Below are 18,787 nucleotides of genomic sequence, written 5' to 3'. Positions count from 1 at the left end.
TCGAAGGTCAAATCTGGGGACCGGTTTATATGGGGGCTATATATAATTATGGACCGATATAGACCAATTTTTGCTTGGTTGTTAGAGACCATATACTGACACTACATACCAAATTTAAACTGGATCGGATGAATTTTGCTCCTCTAAGAGGCTCCGGTGGTCAAATCTGGGGATCGGTTTATATGGGGGCTATATATAATTATGGACCGATATGGACAAATTTTTGCATGGTTGTTATAGACCCTATTCTAACACCACATACCATATTTCAACCGGATCGGATGAAATTATCTTCTGTTAGAGGCTCTGCAAGCCAAATGTGAGGATCGGTTTATATGGGGGCTGTATATAATCATGGACCGATATAGACCAATTTTTGCATGGTTGTTATATACCATATACTAACACCACATACCAAACTTCAACCGGATTGAATGAATTTTGCTCCTCCAGAGGCTCTGCAAGCCAAATCTGGGGGTCGGTTTATATGGGGGCTATATGCAAAAGTGGTCCGATATGGCCAAAAAGACAAAAAACGTGCTGAAGATGATGAAAAAGTAGTTGAGGTTTGCTGAAATAGCAAAAATTGCCGGCGATTTTTTATCTCGATTACACTAAAAAATGGTTTTAATTTAGCTGAAACAAACAAAAAAGTTAAATTAGGGACTTAAATACGATAACTACAGTAAAGCCTAAACATTTTACATTCGTTGTTCGCTATTCAAAAATGTAACAGCAGACTGCGGTTTAGCATAATTTTTTCTATCAGTGTACTAGACATATAGCCAAATTTAATTCTCAACCAAGAAAAATGAAATTTTCAATATTCTAATAAAATACAACAATTAAAATTCTACGCATTACATAGTAAATTATATTAAGATATAAAACTATTATATATAATATAAATATTATATTCTAATTTATATATATATATATATTTATTCTGCTATATAAACAACTTTTCTGTATGAACATACTGCTAAAAAATTAGAGATATCACATCTCCATCTGATAGTAATGACTTTTACCAATTGCCCATCGTAGGGTATCTCAAAACTCATTTTTCTCCCCACATTCATATGTGATTTATTATCACTGTCCATTTCATTCAGCCTATCTATGAATTAGGTATTATTTTTGTTTCTTTTGTTGTTATATCTACTGATGTTAAAGGTTAATACATGACCTTAATGTGTAAAATCGTACTCGTATTGTTGGATACATTTGAAATGCCATAATTTATATTAAATTTGATAAAAAAAAAAAAAAACAAAATACAGTGACTTATATACACGTATACTTACACATACAAATACCATTTCTACCGTCATTATGGATCAGCTGTTTGAATCAGCTGTTCATTGGAAAGGAGATAAATCAACTACTATGAGATATTTAAAGTTTTACGAATGATGATACCCACCACGAAGCGATATAACAAATCAAAAATGTTTAAAAAGGCCATTCAATAATATTTTTGTTTATATTTTTCGTCTTGCAGGGGAAACAGGTTTTCCCGTTTTTTTTTTGAATCTCAAAAAAGATATTAAAATAAAATAAAAATTATTTTTTTGTTTTAGCTACAAATTAAAAAACCATATATCATTATATGAATCTGATAGCCCTGTGAAAATAAAATATTGAAATGAATAAATTTTGAATTTATACGCGCTAGCTCATCATTTGTATATAAATGTAGAGACAATCTGTTGTTTTAGCTTTTGATTTGCAAAAGGTGGTCGTTTTGACAATTGTAAGCTTAAGACAGTAAGACAGGGTTATCAAAAGGAAACGGAAAGAGAAGACATTAATTCAAGGCATTTGTTTTTGGGAAAATAAAAACAAATGTTTTAACGGAGTTTTTTTTCTTTGACGGATAAACATTTGTTTGTGATGATATTGATGGAGTTTATTGCCCTTTTGACGAAAAAAAAAATCTATAACGTCATGTCTATTGGTCATTATTGATTATAACAAAATCATCTGGCAAGTGTTTGTAAATTATCATTCATATTCAAGGCTTTCTAAGTTGAACTGACGAAGGATATCGTAGATTGGGCTTAGGCTTAAATTGATATTATGTTTTGCAAAAGTGTTTAATTAAAATAAAAAAAAAAAACTATAACAGTAATTGAAATTAAATTTTGAATATTTTTATTATATTTTTGATTGAAGCATTATAAATTATAATATAATTGGAAAAATTAAATCAATTAGAACTAAAAATTATAAAATTAAAAAAATTATAAAATTAAAATCTTATCAACAAAAATTATTTATTAATTCAAACGTAATTTTTAATTAAGATTACCATTTCTGCGATTGAGGCAATTTCAATTAAAAATTATTTTCATCATTAAAACAAGAGAAATTGGATAAATAAGAGAAAGTTTCGAACGTCCCAACTCAGGGCTGCCAATAAAATTTCAAGAAAAAAATCGTCATAATTGTCATAATTGTCATAATCTTCAAAAATCTGCAATGTAAATAATATTAAAGCAAAACATATTTTTGGTTAATTTATTTTCATATAAAGAACAGAAAATTAACATACATAACTATGCATTTTAACAACAAAAGCGTAATGAATTCAGTTTTGTAGAAGACTAATATTAAGCAAAAAAAAAAATGTTTATGCAATTCAAAAAGTAATATAAAAATTAATTGTTTAATATATAGTTACTAATTCAGTAATATTTTTATTTAAAAATAAAAATAAAGATCTTTAATATTTACTTTTATTTATTGACTGATCGATCTTACTGATTTTTTCAAAATGAACCACAATATCCTTATTTAACCCGTTCTTATTCAAAGTTGGTGTAATGTAGTATTCCATTATATCAATAAGTACAATTTTCTCTAGAAATAAATTTTTAACAAAATTTTCTATAGAAATAAAATATTGCAAAAATTTTCTTTGAAATACAATTTTGCAAAATTTTTCGTAGAAACAAAATTTTTCATAGAAATAAAATTTTGCAAGAATTTACTATAAAAATAAAATTTCCCAAAAGTGTTCTATAGACATACATTTTTGCAAAAATGTTCTGTAGAAACGAAAATGTGAAAAAAATTTCTACACATATAAAGTTTTCGATAGAAATAAAATTTTGACAAAATTTTCTATAGAAATATAATTTTGACAAAATTTTCTATAGAAATAAAATTTTGACAAAATTTTCTGTAGAAATATAATTTTGACAAAATTTTCTGTAGAACTAAATTTTGACAAAATTTTCTATAGAAATAAAATTTTAACAAAATTTTTTATAGAAATAAAATTTTGACAAAATTTTCTATAGAAATAAAATTTTAACAAAATTTTCTATAGAAATAAAATTTTGACAAAATTTTTTATAGAAATAAAGTTTTGACAAAATGTTCTATAGAAATAAAATTTTGACAAAATTTTCTATAGAAATAAAATTTTGACAAAATTTTCTATAGAAATAAAATTGTGACAAAATTTTCTATAGAAATAAAATTTTGACAAAATTTTCTACAGAAATAATGTTTTGGCAACATTTTCTATAGAAATAAAGTTTTGACAACATTTTCTATAGAAATAAAATTTTGACAACATTTTCTATAGAAATAAAATTTTGAAAAAATTTTCTATAGAAATAAAATTTTGCAAAAATTTTCTTTGAAATAAAATTTTGCAAAAATTTTCATAGAAACAAAATTTTGCAAAATTTTTCATAGAAATAAAATTTTGCAAGAATTTACTATAAAAATAAAATTTTCCAAAAGTATTCTATAGACATACATTTTTGCAAGAATGTTCTGTAGAAACGAAAATGTGAAAACATTTTCTACACATATAACGTTTTGAGAAAGTTTTCGTTAGAAATAAAATTATGACAAAATTTTCTATATAAAAATAAAATTTTGACAAAATTGTATATAGAAATAAAATTTTGACAAAATTTTCTATAGAAATAAAATTTTGACAAAATTTTCTATGGAAATAAAATTTTGACGAAATTTTCCATAGAAATACAATTTGGACAAAATTTTCTATAGAAATAAAATTTTGACAAAATTTTCTATAGAAATAAAATCTTGACAAAATTTTCTACAGCAATAAAATATTGACAAAATTTTGTAAAGAAATAAAATTTTCTATAAATTCCATATTAAACATTTCTTTCGAATAAAACAACATTTTTGATATACCACACACAACATTTGATCAACAACTTCAAAATAATTTTTTTTAATATGGTAGATGTTTTGTAAAATTGAATTAAAACTTTGGTGGATTATTTTGGCACCCGTAATACTAATACTTGTATTATAGGTGTAAAATTAAATATACCTCCTACTTGTAAGTAATTTCTAGCTAAATCTTGCAATTTCTCTATCTGACAACTGTCAAATGTAGTCTCTCTTTTGCTGGCTCTAAACGTGTAAGCAAACGGCTTCTAGTCAACATTTTCGAACGGATTTAATATCGTCATTTTTGGGTTAAGGATCGGAAAATCGGCATTTGCTATTTTTAGAGTAAAAAAATCGTCCAAATGTCGATAAATCGGCAAAATTGGTAAGCCTGTTCTCAACACACTGTCAGAGAAAACCACGATTAAAGGAAAAACCCATTTTTGAGGCGTCGCACAGTGGGGTTTTTGATGTCAAAAGTGGGAATTAATTCGAAGTAGCTTTCCCTGTTTATAGTTTTAACTTTTTTCGGCCAAATTCACTAAAAGACATAAAACCAATCAAATTTTAAATATTTTTTAGTCCACATTTTATTTGTTTTCCATTAGTTAATTTGCAACAAAAATAATTAGAATGAATATCTGCTTTTTGATCTGATTCTTAACAATTATTATCATCATCGTCAGTAAAATTACTATATGTATCATTATCATCAACACTGGCATTTTGATCACCATCAAGATTCAACATTTGAATTGCTTCCATAGGCGAATTGTGGGGTTTCTTCTCTTTTAATTTCTCATTTCTGATATAATTGGATCCGAAGTATGTTAATTAACAGTCTTTTAGTCTTTCATTTGACTTTTCCATAGAACATTTTCGCAAAAAATGCTCTCTAAAATTTTTAAAATCTTTGTTTCTAGCTTCTTGCGCTTCTTCCGACAACTGTCCAATTGGAAGTAAAGCGTAGTTAATTATTTCTGCTCCAAGTAATAAATATTTGTGCACAGTTGGGGACATATAGTACCAGGGGTTGAAAAATGTCTTTCCATTTAATTTCAAAATGTGCAAAAAAGTGCAGACAACTTTTTCATCTATGCTTTCAAAAGAGTTTATTGTTTTAGAAAAAATAAACTTTTTTACTTAATTTGGCTTTATTCACAACTATTTGTCGATATATTTCTCGAAATCCTCTAATTTAAAGACTTACGAGCGAAACTAAATTTCAAATAACACAAGTCAAATATAAAAATAAAAAACACAAAAATAATCTTATTAACCTGAGGATGAAGGTTCCATTATTATTTTTTTAATTATCGCTTTAGAAAATACTCAAAACTAATTTTTAAGACACCAATAATTTACATTTATATCGCACGCAAGGAAAACGTAAAATAACTCCAACTTCAAACATATATAGTGACACAACGGTACTTGTCAAAGACACAATTTTTGCGCTAGTGATGTGGAATTTTGTGTACTTTTACCGACTATAAAAATTTGTTCGGTTCTCCTAAATTTCATTTTTCAATTAATTCCCATTTTTGGTATCAAAAACCCCAATGTGAGTCGATTAGACTACAGATTATGATACCATTGAAATATATGTAAGCGGTTTAGTTTTTCTTTGGTGGTTTATTATATAAATTAATTTTATTTGAAAATTTATCTTTAGGTACATTAATTAAATTGGATGTAATAATTTTTATTCAATAATTTAAGCTGAAGGAGGTAAATAGGCTATGCCATCTTTTTGATCACTTGAACCTGCGTCTACATTATGACTTACAGAAGTAGATATGGTGTGCGATCCAGTGGTAGTAGAGCCAGCAGCACCCAAATTGAAGCCGCCAGACGATGATGAAGTTCCAAAGGATGATCCTGTAGTAATAGCTCCAGATGTACCACTATCGCCTAATATACCAACGACAGATTGTTGAGGAGCGACACCAGCATCTGTGTGTTCTGAAGTTCCTTCAATTTTATCATATTCGGCTGTAAGAGATATTTAATACCTTGTTAAGAAGATTCTTGATAAAAGTATATTTTATGTCCATATAAACAACCCATGCTCGGAAGAAAATTCTAAAAAACATCCTAGAAATATTCGTCTCTCTATTGTAATCAAAAAATTATAATTCTTTCTTCAATATTTCATTAATTTAATTCCTAAAACCGTACAGTTTTGACACACTTCGCAATTAATTTGTATTGATATAGTGAAGGTAGAAAATTAAAGAGGAACATCTTTATAGATTTTGTAGCGATACTTTTTTGTACCCAGTACAAAAAAGAAAAAACAAACAAACAATGAAAATATTCTTTGTATCCAGAAATCGTACAGAATTAACTCGGAAGCAATGTATTTTACACGGCCTTGGAAGTACGCAAGGAAACCGACAACATTTAGAGCCGAATCCCTTCCGAAATAAATTCATATTAGTAGAAAAATGTCTTGGCCAAGCTGAGTAAATTGTAAATTAGCACTTGCGGCTATGCATCCATTTCTAGTCCACATGCTTGGGGACCTGCTTCAATAAGAAAGGTTTCAACAAATCCCCACATTTCTAAAAAATCACATCCATGAGTCCCCAACTCAAATTTCCTTCCCAACCACGAAAGAAAAACCCTGAATTTGCAGGATATATTGGCAACACTGGTCGGAACTGAGATTGAAGCCATGGGGACCTACTTCAATAGATAAAAAAATCTATATAGGAGCCACCGTGGTGCAATGGTTAGCATGCCCGCCTTGCATACACAAGGTCGTGGGTTCGATTCCTGCTTCTACCGAACACCAAAAAGTGTTTCAAAGCTTCTCTAAGTGGTTTCACTGCAATGTGGAACGCCGTTCTGACTCGGCTATAAAAAGGAAGTCGCTTGTCATTGAGCTTAACATGGAATCGGAGAGCACTCAGTGATAAGAGAGAAGTTTACCAATGTGGTATCACAATGGACTGAATAGTCTAAGTGAGCCTGGTACATCGGGCTGCCACCTAACCTAACCTATATAAACTTTAAAAAATCCCAAAGAATGTCCCCAACTCAAAAATTTCGCTCCCCCTACCACGAAAGAAAATCCCCAATACTGCCATCGCTGGTCGAAACTGGGATTGATCCTTTGTATGCAAGACGAGAATACTAATTTTTTGCTCCCTATTGGAGTAAATGTAAACATTGGCATTATAATTTATTACCTTGAATTTGTTTCTGAGCATGTTGAGCTTCCTCCTCAGTTTTGTATTTTATGAAATGTACTTCGGGTTTACTTGGTACCGTAGGAGCGGGGGTGGCAATATCACCAACTTCCAAACTATTGTCATTCTTTGACAATACATAAATAACAGTTTTTTCTTCCTGGGGAGCATATTGAGCAGATAGTTTGACATTAGCACTACTGGAGGAAGGAGCTTTGATAAAGATCACACGATAATTCTTCTGTGGACGACCGATGACCAAATTTTTGTTGGTTTCCAAATTTTCATTATCTTCAGGAGCAGCTATGGTTATGAAATGTTTATGAACCAATGGGGCTTCGAATCCTTCAAAAGACTGGGCCGTATAACCATGGCTAGAGTGGCCAGTGTTAAAGGATCCGCTTCCAAATGAATTGGATTGAAAATTGTTTGCAGCATTAGGTCTTACACCAAATGAACTACTACCTACTACGTTAGATGGATGGAAAGATGATCCACTACTAAACGATGATTCTCCAAATGATGAAGTTCCTCCAATAGATGGTGTAGGGGCTGTTAAGACTCCATTTGATAAATAATCACTTGAAGAAGAACTGCCAAAGGTTCCAGAAACTCCACTGCCATAATTATACTGAGGTTTGGCTAAAGCCACAGCAATTACACAGCACAAGACCTAAAGGACGACCGACAAAATGAATAAATTAAATATTTTCGAATTAACTCTTTTTAATTTAATTTTCCTAATACCATAAAACCACGCATTTTCTAAACGTTTTCACTTTCAACCTTTGACGAGCAACTAACACTGCAATGAAAAGTTGTCATCACTTTTATAGAATGTTTTGTTCCATAAGTTTAAATATAGAAATACCCGAATTTTTAATCGAAACAAAATATAATTAGCCGAGGTATTGTTTTTTTCTATAATACCTTTAAACATTCTTAGCAGGGAGAGTTTTAAAGACAAGTTATACAATTGCATATTATGTTTCAAAGCTTCTTTTTTACAAATGCAGCGAGAACATTTGAAATAACCCCTTAGGCTTCGATTGTGGCTGATTTGCAGAAATTTCATTAATCTTTACCAAAAGTGAGTCATTTTATCAAATAGTTAGGAATTCCAATTTTTTAATGTTTTTAGTTTTAAAAGAAGAACATTTGATTAATTTCATTGAGGGGATTTTTATTTTCGGGTATTTCCAAAGCGGTATATTAATTGGCTTGAGATTACTATGGTGATAGTATTTAACATACAATTTATTTAGAGAGAACTTGGAAATTCTGCTATTTTTATACATTCTGGTATAATAGGTTTGTCGATTAGTGTTGCCAGTATTTTTTCAAATTAGGACGCTTTCGTTTCGAAAAATTTCCAATTTAAATTAAGATTCATCAGAAAAATCCCCAATAAAATTGTGACAAATTTATATGAAAACCAAAATTAAGATATAGGCTCTGCTGTAGAAAATTAGTAACAAAATTTAAAATTCCCAGCAAAAAAAGCGTCGCCAAAAAAGTAATGAAAATGTTCTTTTTGGATCCGGAAGTGGTGCAGAATTGACGCAGAAGCGATGATTTTAACATGGGCTTGTCATCCCAGCAAAAAAAGCGTCGCCAAAAAAGTAATGGAAATTTTCTTTTTGGATCCGGAAGTGGTGCAAAATTGACGCAGAAGCGATGAATTTAACATGTGCTTGTCATAGGACGGAAGTCCTCCATTTCAACAGCCGTTGCACTGAACTTGCATCACTTCTTTAGGTGTGATCCGAATTCAATGTTTTGGATGTAAATTAAAAAATTCTGTGATATATTGTCAAATAAATAATTTTTATAATTTTTGTTATTATTTTTAATGGATCCTAACGCTTGTCGGAAACATTTGACCTCAAATATTTTCAAAAATTCACAATTTTTTCAAATTGGAGTTTGCATTTTTTTCCACAAAATTTAAATGATTTGTACCATTTTATGAATTCTCACTCAGTTTTTAACATAATTGAAACAAAACAAGTTAAAATTATCCATTAAAAATATGAAAAAAAACCAAGTTATAAAAAATTGAATTAAAGAACTTCCTGGGTAGTTAAAATAAAGAATATCATTGGGAGTGCATCTTCTGGAAGTGCTTTTAAAGTTGTGCCTTTGGAAGAACTTCCAAATTTTTTTGCTGGGATAGAACGGATGTCCACCATTTCAACAACCGTTGCACTGAATTTGCATCACTTCTTAAGGTGTGATGCGAATTCAGTGTTTTCGATGTTAATTAAGAAATTTTTTGATATTTTGATAAATAAATAATTTTTAATTTTTTATGAGTTCTAATGCATTGCGCTTGTGTGGAATGTTTGACATCAAATATTTTCAAAAATTCGCAATTTTTCTAGAAAGGATTTAGCATTTTTTTCGACAAAATTAAAGTAATTTGCACTAAAGGGTGATACGGTCAAAATTTGGTCAATATAAACTTGACGTATTTCTTTCAATTTTGCATTTAAAAAACCTGAACATTTAAAAAAACTCATTTTGAAGGTGTGTGTGTGTGTAGAATGTTGCTCCTATTTTGATTTTGGAATTCACTCTTCAGTTGTCAAGATACCGTCCAAGCAAGAAGAGCAGCGTATCAAAATTTTGCTCGCGCATCGCGAAAATCCGAGCTACTCACACGCAAAGCTGGCAAAATCGCTAAAAGTTGCCAAATCAATTGTTACAAATGTAATTAAAGTGTTTGGGAACGTTTGTCGACAGCCAGGAAGTCTGGATCGGGGGAAATCGAAAACCGGAAGTCGCTGAGACGACAAAGAGAGTTGCCGGTAGTTTCAAGCGAAACTCTAACCTCTCTCTCCGAGATGCCGCAAATAAGATCTGTGTGTCGTCTACAACCGTGCATCGAGCCAAAAACGAGCCGGACTATCGACTTACAAGAAGGTACTGACTCCAAATCGCGATGATAAAAAAAAAACGACGCCCAAAGCGCGATCCCGGAGGCTGTACACGACGATGCTGACGAAGTTTGAAGTTTGCGTGGTAATGGACGACGAAACCTACGTCAAAGCCGACCACAAGCAGCTCCGGGACAGGAGTTTTATACGGCAAAAGGAAGGGGAAAGGTAGCAGATATTTTAAGGCAGCAGATAAACGTCTGCTGCCTTTCCTGAAGAAACACGGTTGTTGCGTACTGTTTTGGTCGGATTTGGCATCTTGCCATTACGGTAAAAAGGCCATGGAGTGGTACGCCGCCAACAACGTGCAGGTGGTTCCCAAGGACAAGAACCCTCCCAACACGCCAGAGCTCCATCCAATTGAGAAATACTGGGCTATTGTCAAGCGGAACCTAAAGAAGACCAAAAAAACTGCTAAGGACGAGCAGCAGTTCAAGACAAACTGGCTTTCTGCGGCGAAGAAGGTGGACAAGGTGGCTGTACAAAATCTGATGGCAGGTGTCAAGCGTGAGGCCCGGCAATTCGGATTTGGAAAAGCGAAAGCCTAACTGAATATTTTTCCTGAATTTTATACTAATTGAACTTGAAAAAGAAATTTAATTTGATTTTTTAAATAAACGATTTCACCGATTTACACTCGTTTTTCCTTGACCAAATTTTGACCGTATCACCCTTTAGTTTATTAATTTGATGTTTTTTTTAATTTTTTATGATTTTTTATGCATTATAACGCTTGTCTGGAAAGTTTGACATCAAATATTTTCAAAAATTCGCAGTTTTTCTAGAAAGGATTTAGCATTTTTTCGGCAAAATTTAAATAATTTGCACTATTTTAATAAACTGTAATCTGTTTTTAACCCATTTGAAACAATAAAATTTTAATTTTCCCATTAAAAATATGAAAAAAAGTGAGTTAGAAAAAAATTGACTGAAATGAACTTCCTGTGCAGCAAAAATAAAGAACTTCTTTGGGAGGACATTTTTGGAAGTGCTTTTAAAGTTTTGCGTTAAGAAGAACTTCCAAATTTTTTGTTGGGTAGTATATCAATATGAAGGTTAACCATCTGCTATATTTATGCGATGTATTATAAAAATCAGTGCTGAACACTAATGAGGGGATGACATTTAGACCAAAGTCCTCTCGAAATGATTTTACAATTGTCTTAGCCAAGCTGAATAAAATTAAAAATTAGCGCTTTGGCCACCGGTTTACGAATTCGCAAAACGCAAAATTTGTCTCAATCTTTGTTTTCCGAACCACTATAATATACAATACGAAATTTTGGGAAACTGTTCCTATTGATAAGGAATTTAATTTGTAAACATTTCAAGCCTAAATATGTATCGATTGACGAGTTATTGTAAATTGAAAATTTTGCGTTTTGTGAATTCGTAGAAACTGTTCCTATCGATAAGGAATTTAATTTGTTAAAATTTCAAGCCTAAAGACGTATCGATTGATGAGTTATTGTCAATTGAAAATTTTGCGTTTTGTGAATTCGTAGATCAGAACAGGGGGGAATGTGTCTGTTTTCAGTCAAAATGTTCAATTTGTACCCTACTCTATGCCGTAGAATAAAGAAGAGCAACGATTTGTTTTTTTTTTTTTTTAATTTTGACGATTCGCTCTGGTTCTTTTTAATGATGTAGAAATAAATAGAACTTTATATAAACCTAATGAATAATACTGGACCGATTTCGAAAAAAATTCTCACTAAAATCCCCAAACGTATTGAAAATTCCCCACCAAATCTCCAAGAACCAAACTCAAAAACTTTATCCCTAAAAAATATCCCCAGTTTGGGGGAAGTCCCCAATACTGGCAACAATGTTATCAATTCGGTTATAAAACACCAAACTATTTACTTTGACCATAAAAATTTTAAAATTTGTCCTCGGAGGTAAAATTTCTTTGTGTCTGTCTGTCAAGGTGGAGTCAGTCGAAAATACCTCTGACAAGTATATACAGCAGTAAGTTCAGTCGGGTGGTGGGTATAAAAAATTAATTACGTCTAATTAATGTTGAAGGGTGAATAACTTCATTTCTCAAGAGACATTTATCAAAACTTGGAAGCGTAGCCTCTTAAATGCTCAAGAGACAGTTATCACGAAATTGAACTGCACAATTTGTTTTTTTTTTTTTGTTAATTTATTTTATTTTAACAAAAATTCAACAACAATACGAATGTAACAACATTTTCTTCCTTTCTGGCTTCTTAAAACAATGTTGGAGGCAAATAGGCAGAGGATTTGGAACTACCAGAACTTTTAAAGTTTGAACCACCATGTGAGAAAGAGTGAGAATTACCACCAGAATGAGAATGGCTGCCAAACGAACCAGATCCATTATCGCTATCACCCAAAATTCCAATGACGGACTGTTGGGGAGCAATACCAGCATCAGTATGTTCAGAAGATCCTTCAATTCTATCGTATTCAGCTAGATGAAATAAAATTAATATTTAAACCTTAATGCACCAAACTCTTCCTTTTTGTCTTACCTTGAATTTGATGTTGGGCATGTTGAGCTTCTTCTTCGGTCTTGTATTTAATGAAGAATACTTCAGGTTTACTGGGTACAGTAGGTTCAGGAGTAGCAATATCACTAATTTCCAAATTATTATCTTTCTTAGACAAAACATAGATGACAGTTTTCTCTTCGTTGGGTGCATATTCGGCGGTAAGTTGGACATTAGCATTGCTCGATGAAGGAGCCTTGATGAAAACCACACGATAATTGGTTTGTGGCCGACCAATTACCAAATGTTTGGTACGTTCTAAATTGTCATTGTCTTCGGGTCCAGAGACAGTTATGAATTGTTTGTGCACCAATGTCGATTCGAATCCTTGGAAAGAGTCACCATTATTAATGGAGGGATTTGATTCAAAGGTCTTGCCACCCAATAATCCGAAAGATGAGCCTCCATTGAAAGAAGAAGCAGAGGAGCTAGGGAAACTTATTGATCCACTACCTCCAAAACCTCTTGAGGGACCTCCACCAAAACTGCTTCCACCATAATTGTATTGTGGTTTAGCCAAGGCAAAGGCAAGCAAGGAACACAAAGTCTATAAATAAAAAAAGTTAAACAGATATAATTTTTTTTTTATATTGAAAGAAAATATTGTTATTTGATCCTTCGTTTCTCAATCAATATTTATTACCAAGAAAATTCGCATGTTGCTAAAGAAATCGTAAATAATTTTGGGATTTTGTTTAGAACTGTTATTGATTTTCAATATCGGTTTCACACTGATATTGCATTGCTGATATGTAGCTCTTTTTATACATAAAAATTTAACAAATCAAATTGTTTGGCCAATTATCAAATTTAAAAGGTAACAAACCCATTTTTTTTTGTAGTCCACTTCTTCTACTTCTTATTTAACATATTTTCTCAAATGCAATCAAATCTCTTTCTTAGAAAATATCATTCTCAATAACTTAAAAATATCTATTGAGTATCATGCAATACAAATTAAGATTTCAATCCCATTAAGATTTAAATTGTACCATAACGTTAGCAGTTTTTAATAGTCTCCATTTGAAGTAAAACATTTCCATGGAGTTAAGTGAAGAATATCAATTTTATAATTTAGTGTGTTTAATAGGGTAAAACGACAAAAAAAAAAAATTAATAGCAGAGACTATTCCAATGTTTCGTTTAAGCGTTCGCAAATGACAAACGTTGATCTCATTCTACGGTCCACCGTTTGAATATAGGTTAGGCTAGGTTAGACAATTTTAACTAAACAGTATTAAAAACGCTGTTTTAAAGACTCAATCAGCCCAGGCCATGTCACAGGACGGTCCACGTGCCAGACTTTTCGAGGACATCGAGAACACGTCCCTACCGGCTGGAAATCAAGATCCCGTAGAGTGAAACAGGGAGATCCCAAGGGTGAGGTGATATCTCCGGCACTGTTTAACCTCTACCTATCCTCTATTCCACACCCTCCAGACGGCGTCAAGATTGTATCATATGCAAGCGAATGTCCAATCTTGGCATCTGGGTCCAATGTTGATGACATCTGCGATCGTTTAAACATCGCTAATCTTACCAGTTATTTCACTGCGAGAAACTTGAGGATATCCCCCACCAAATCCTCAGCTACACTAGTCACTACATGGACGGCAGAAGTGCGCAGGCAGTTGAATATTAGTGTCGATGGCGAAATAATTCCGACCACAAATTACCCCAAGATTCTTGGAGTCACATTGGACAGCCTTTTCAGATCGTCTACCCATGCCACTGCAATTTGTAATAAGCTCCGTGGTAGAAACAAGGCCCTCAAGTCACTTGCCAACAGTACTTGGGGTGCGGACAAAGAAACTTTGTTAACTATCTATAAGGCAATTGGCCGGTCAGTGTAGCTCCAGTGTCGACACCGCTGACTAGTGATACGCAGTGGAATAACATACAGACCTGCCAGAACGCTGCCCTTAGAACTGCGACTGGGTGTCTCCGCAGCACACCCCAGCCAATTCCATTTATTGGGCTGTAGACGACACCAATAGTGCTCATATCCTAAAATGTTCTGATTACGTATAACCTCAAAAATGAAAAGTTTTACAATAAAGCTCGGCCACATGTTGTAAAATCCATAAACGCTTCTGTCCTACGCCAACCGGCGTATAGTTCAGATATTTCTCCTTCTGATTATCATTTGTTGCGATCCGAATAAATTCTCAAAACATTTGGAAAATCTCGCATTTTACTCGCTCCCAATATTCATAGGCGTGGGAAGGCCTCTGGGGACCCCCTCGAATATTATCAAAAATTATCGATTTTTCTAGAATGGATTTAGCATTTTTGCCTATTTTTTTAACTTATTTGGGAAAAAAACTCATTAAAAATATGAAAAAAAACGAGTTATACAAAATTGAATTAAAAAAACTTCTTGTGTAGTTAATATAATTATCTTCTTTGTGGTGACATTTGTGGAAGTGCTTTTAAAGTTATGCCATTAGAACAACTCCCAAATTTGTTTGCTGGGGAAAAGTATGGAACTAATTTTAGTTGCTTTATTATAAACTAATTGTCTAGTTATTTCGAAGTCTGTTTTTATACCCTCCACCATAGGATGGGGGTATTTTAACTTTGTCATTCCGTTTGTAACACATCGAAATATTGCTCTAAGACCCCATAAAGTATATATATTCTGGGTCGTGGGGAAATTCTGAGTCGATCTGAGCATGTCCGTCCGTCCGTCCGTCTGTTGAAATCACGCTAACTTCCGAACGAAACAAGCTATCGACTTGAAACTTGGCACAAGTAGTTGTTATTGATGTAGGTCGGATGGTATTGCAAATGGGCCATATTGGTCCACTTTTACGTATAGCCCCCATATAAACGCCCCCCAAATTTGGCTTGCGATTGCTCTAAGAGAAGCAAATTTCATCCGATCCGGCTGAAATTTGGTACATGGTGTTAGTATATTGTCTCTAACAACTATGCAAAAATTAGTCCACATCGGTCCATAATTATATATAGCCCCCATATAAACCGATTCCCCGATTTGGCTTGCAGAGCCTCTAAGAGAAGCAAATTTCACCCGATCCGGCTGAAATTTGGTACATGATGTTAGTATATGGTCTCTAACAACTATGCAAAAATTAGTCCACATCGGTCCATAATTATATATAGCCCCCATATAAACCGATTCCCCGATTTGGCTTGCAGAGCCTCTAAGAGAAGCAAATTTCACCCGATCCGGCTGAAATTTGGTACATGATGTTAGTATATGGTCTCCAATGACCATGCAAAAATTGGTCCACATCGGTCCATAATTATATATAGCTCCCATATAAACCGATCACCAGATTTAACCTCCTTCGGTCCATAATTATATATAGCTCCCATATAAACCGATCACCAGATTTGACCTCCGGAGCCTTTGGGAATACCAAAATTCATCTGATTCAGTTTATATTTGGTACGAGGTGTTAATATATGGTCTCAAACACACATGCAAAAATTTGCGATATCGGTCCATAATTATATATAGCCCCATATAAACCGATCACCAGATTTGACCTCCGGAGCCTCTTGGAAGACCAAAATTCATCTGATTGTGTTGATATTTGGTACGTTGTGTTAATATATGTCCTCAAACACCCATGCATAAATTGGTCGAAATCGGTCCATAATTATATATAGCCCCCCATATAAACCGATCCCCAGATTTGACCTCTGGTGCCTTTTGGAGAAGCAAAATTCATCCGATCTGGTTGAAATTTGGTACGTGGTGGTAGTATATGATATTTAACAACCATGCCAAAAGTGGTCCATATCAGTCCATAATCATATATAGCCCCCATATAAACCGATCCCGAGATTTGGTTTTGAGCCTCTTGGAGGAGCAAATTTCGTCCGAATCAGTTAAAATTTGGTACATTGTGCTAGTATATGGCCGTTAACAGCCATGCCTAACTAGGTCCATATCGGTCTATAGTTATATATAGCCCTCAGATAAATCGATCCCCAATCACACAGAAATTGGTCTATATCAAGTTCATAATTCTATATAGCCCTGATATAAGCGACCCCCATATTTCAATTCTGGCTCTCTACGTACCGTGCAAAAGTCCATGTCGATTCGTAATTATTTGTAGACTTACCTATACATACCTTTTTTGTCTAATATATACCACGTATGGAATAACTCACAATTTAGAAGACGATCTTAAGAAGTTTTAAGATACCACAACCCAAGTAATTCCATTGTGGATGACAGTCTTTCGTAGAAGGTTCTACGCAATCCATGGTGGAGGGTACATAAGATTCGGCCTGGCCGAACTTACGACCGTATATACTTATTTTTTATACATTTTTATAAAATAAAACAATAATTGAACCTATAACTTCAGTCCATTAATTTTTAACTACGCACAAAAAAAAAAAATTCTGATTCAATCACGAAATTAATTGATCCCATTAATTTTTAATTGAAATGTCTTCAATCACAGAAATGATAGTATCAATTAAAAATTAATTGAAGGTCAATTAAAAAGTTAATTGATCCAATTAAAAAATTAATTGATACTATTATTTTTGTGATTGATTTTTGTTTCAATTAAAAAATTTGTTGAATCAATTAAATTTTTAATTGAATATTTTTTAAAACTCTATTAAAATTTTAATTGGAAAAATTTTCGTGAAATTTTTATGTGTGTAGGAAGGGGGGGGGGGGGGGGGGGCAATAGGCCCCCTTTGGAAAATTGTCTGGCTACATTAATGCCAATATTATTTTCACTTTTTGATACATCCAACTCTAATTACATAGAACATGACGTCAAACTATATTTTGACGAAATGTATAAAATACACAAAAGAAACTACAAACTCAACTACCCTAATGTATGTGTAGTAGATTATCGATTAATTACAAAATTTTTTAGTTCAATAATGTTGACACCCTAGCTTATATATTTGGAAATGACATTCGACCTTAAGTGTCATAAAAGAAGACTACGTAATTATTAAATTCCATATAAAAAGTACCTATTAACGCTTTTTTAATAATATACTTCATTTTGTTAAAAATCAACACAAAACAGAAGGAAACGTCAAATAAGACACACCATATAAATAGCTGCAGTGTAAACAAAAACAAAAGACTTAAGACACAAACAGTGGGTCAACAACAACTTTTTTTTCTTCAGCTAATGAATGAAGGGGATATTTGAAAACTAGCATAAATATATAATAAAACATTTTCATTTGAGGAGACATATATTCCTTAAAATATATTTATATTAACAATGAAATATTTTAGGCCTGTTTTATTTAATATATTTAAACATAAACACTGCCTTAATTACACTTAGCTCTGCTATCATTTATCATAATGGCAAAGAAGCCGAACATCTCTTGGTAGCATTGTAGTTGTTTCTTTGTATTTTATATTTAAATAGAACTGTTATAAATGAGTTTTTAATATATTCATTTGCAGACTGCATTGCATTCATTTTATTTGTTCGACCATTATTTTTTTATACATCCAAAAATGTTTAATGATTTTGCTTGACACTCTCCAATTAAGCGACTTGACCTGTTTTAAATTGATGACTAGGGAAATCTTCAAAGAAAAAGAATTGTGGTTTATAGAGAACTTTATATGAATGGGATTTGTTAGCAGTCTCAAGGAGATTTGACATATATTTTATATTTGGTCAAACTCAAATTTGAAGTTGTATTTCCGCTAAACTTCATTAGGTTAAAGATTTCAGAATTTGTAATATCAATATGTTCTAAGACGAAAAATGTTGATAGTTTTCAAAATTGTATTTCGCACACTGTTTGATTTAATATATGTTTAGGCTTTTGTTTTGTTGCAAAACTGAAGAAAATATAAATATCTACGAAAATATCTTATTAGTATAATAAACAATTAAGTAAAGTCTAAAATCGGGCGGGGCCGACCCGATTACCACTATGTAGACCAACATTTTTGTTACCATCTCAACTACTTCAAATTTGCTGG

The 18,787-nt window shown here is 32.4% G+C and overlaps 3 protein-coding genes across 4 annotated transcripts in view; 1 reads left to right on the top strand and 2 right to left on the bottom strand.

The window, feature by feature from the left end:
• goe (endothelin converting enzyme 1) overlaps positions 1-18,787 on the top strand; it is a 194,304-nt gene that overhangs the window by 62,205 nt on the left and 113,312 nt on the right. The gene's annotated exons all lie outside the window — the stretch shown is intronic.
• On the bottom strand, positions 5,885-8,126 carry LOC142228969 (uncharacterized). The gene is made up of 3 exons (XM_075299492.1): positions 8,112-8,126; positions 7,365-8,037; positions 5,885-6,162 (listed from the first exon to the last, which is right to left on the bottom strand). The coding sequence occupies exons 1-3, from the start codon at positions 8,124-8,126 to the stop codon at positions 5,885-5,887; spliced, it is 966 nt and encodes a 321-aa protein (XP_075155607.1).
• LOC142228966 (uncharacterized) lies at positions 12,520-13,480 on the bottom strand. The gene is made up of 3 exons (XM_075299490.1): positions 13,466-13,480; positions 12,805-13,369; positions 12,520-12,743 (listed from the first exon to the last, which is right to left on the bottom strand). The coding sequence occupies exons 1-3, from the start codon at positions 13,478-13,480 to the stop codon at positions 12,520-12,522; spliced, it is 804 nt and encodes a 267-aa protein (XP_075155605.1).

Source organism: Haematobia irritans, chromosome 3 (assembly GCF_050003625.1).
Source record: "Haematobia irritans isolate KBUSLIRL chromosome 3, ASM5000362v1, whole genome shotgun sequence".
Taxonomy (NCBI): Eukaryota; Metazoa; Arthropoda; class Insecta; order Diptera; family Muscidae; genus Haematobia; species Haematobia irritans.
This window is presented reverse-complemented; position numbering and strand designations above follow the sequence as displayed.

Excerpts from the sequence above, each read along its gene's own strand:
- LOC142228969 (XM_075299492.1), bottom strand. Across the intron at positions 6,163-7,364 it reads TGCTCAGAAACAAATTCAAG|CCGAATATGATAAAATTGAA; the intron begins GTAATAAATTAT and ends TATCTCTTACAG.
- LOC142228966 (XM_075299490.1), bottom strand. Across the intron at positions 12,744-12,804 it reads TGCCCAACATCAAATTCAAG|CTGAATACGATAGAATTGAA; the intron begins GTAAGACAAAAA and ends TATTTCATCTAG.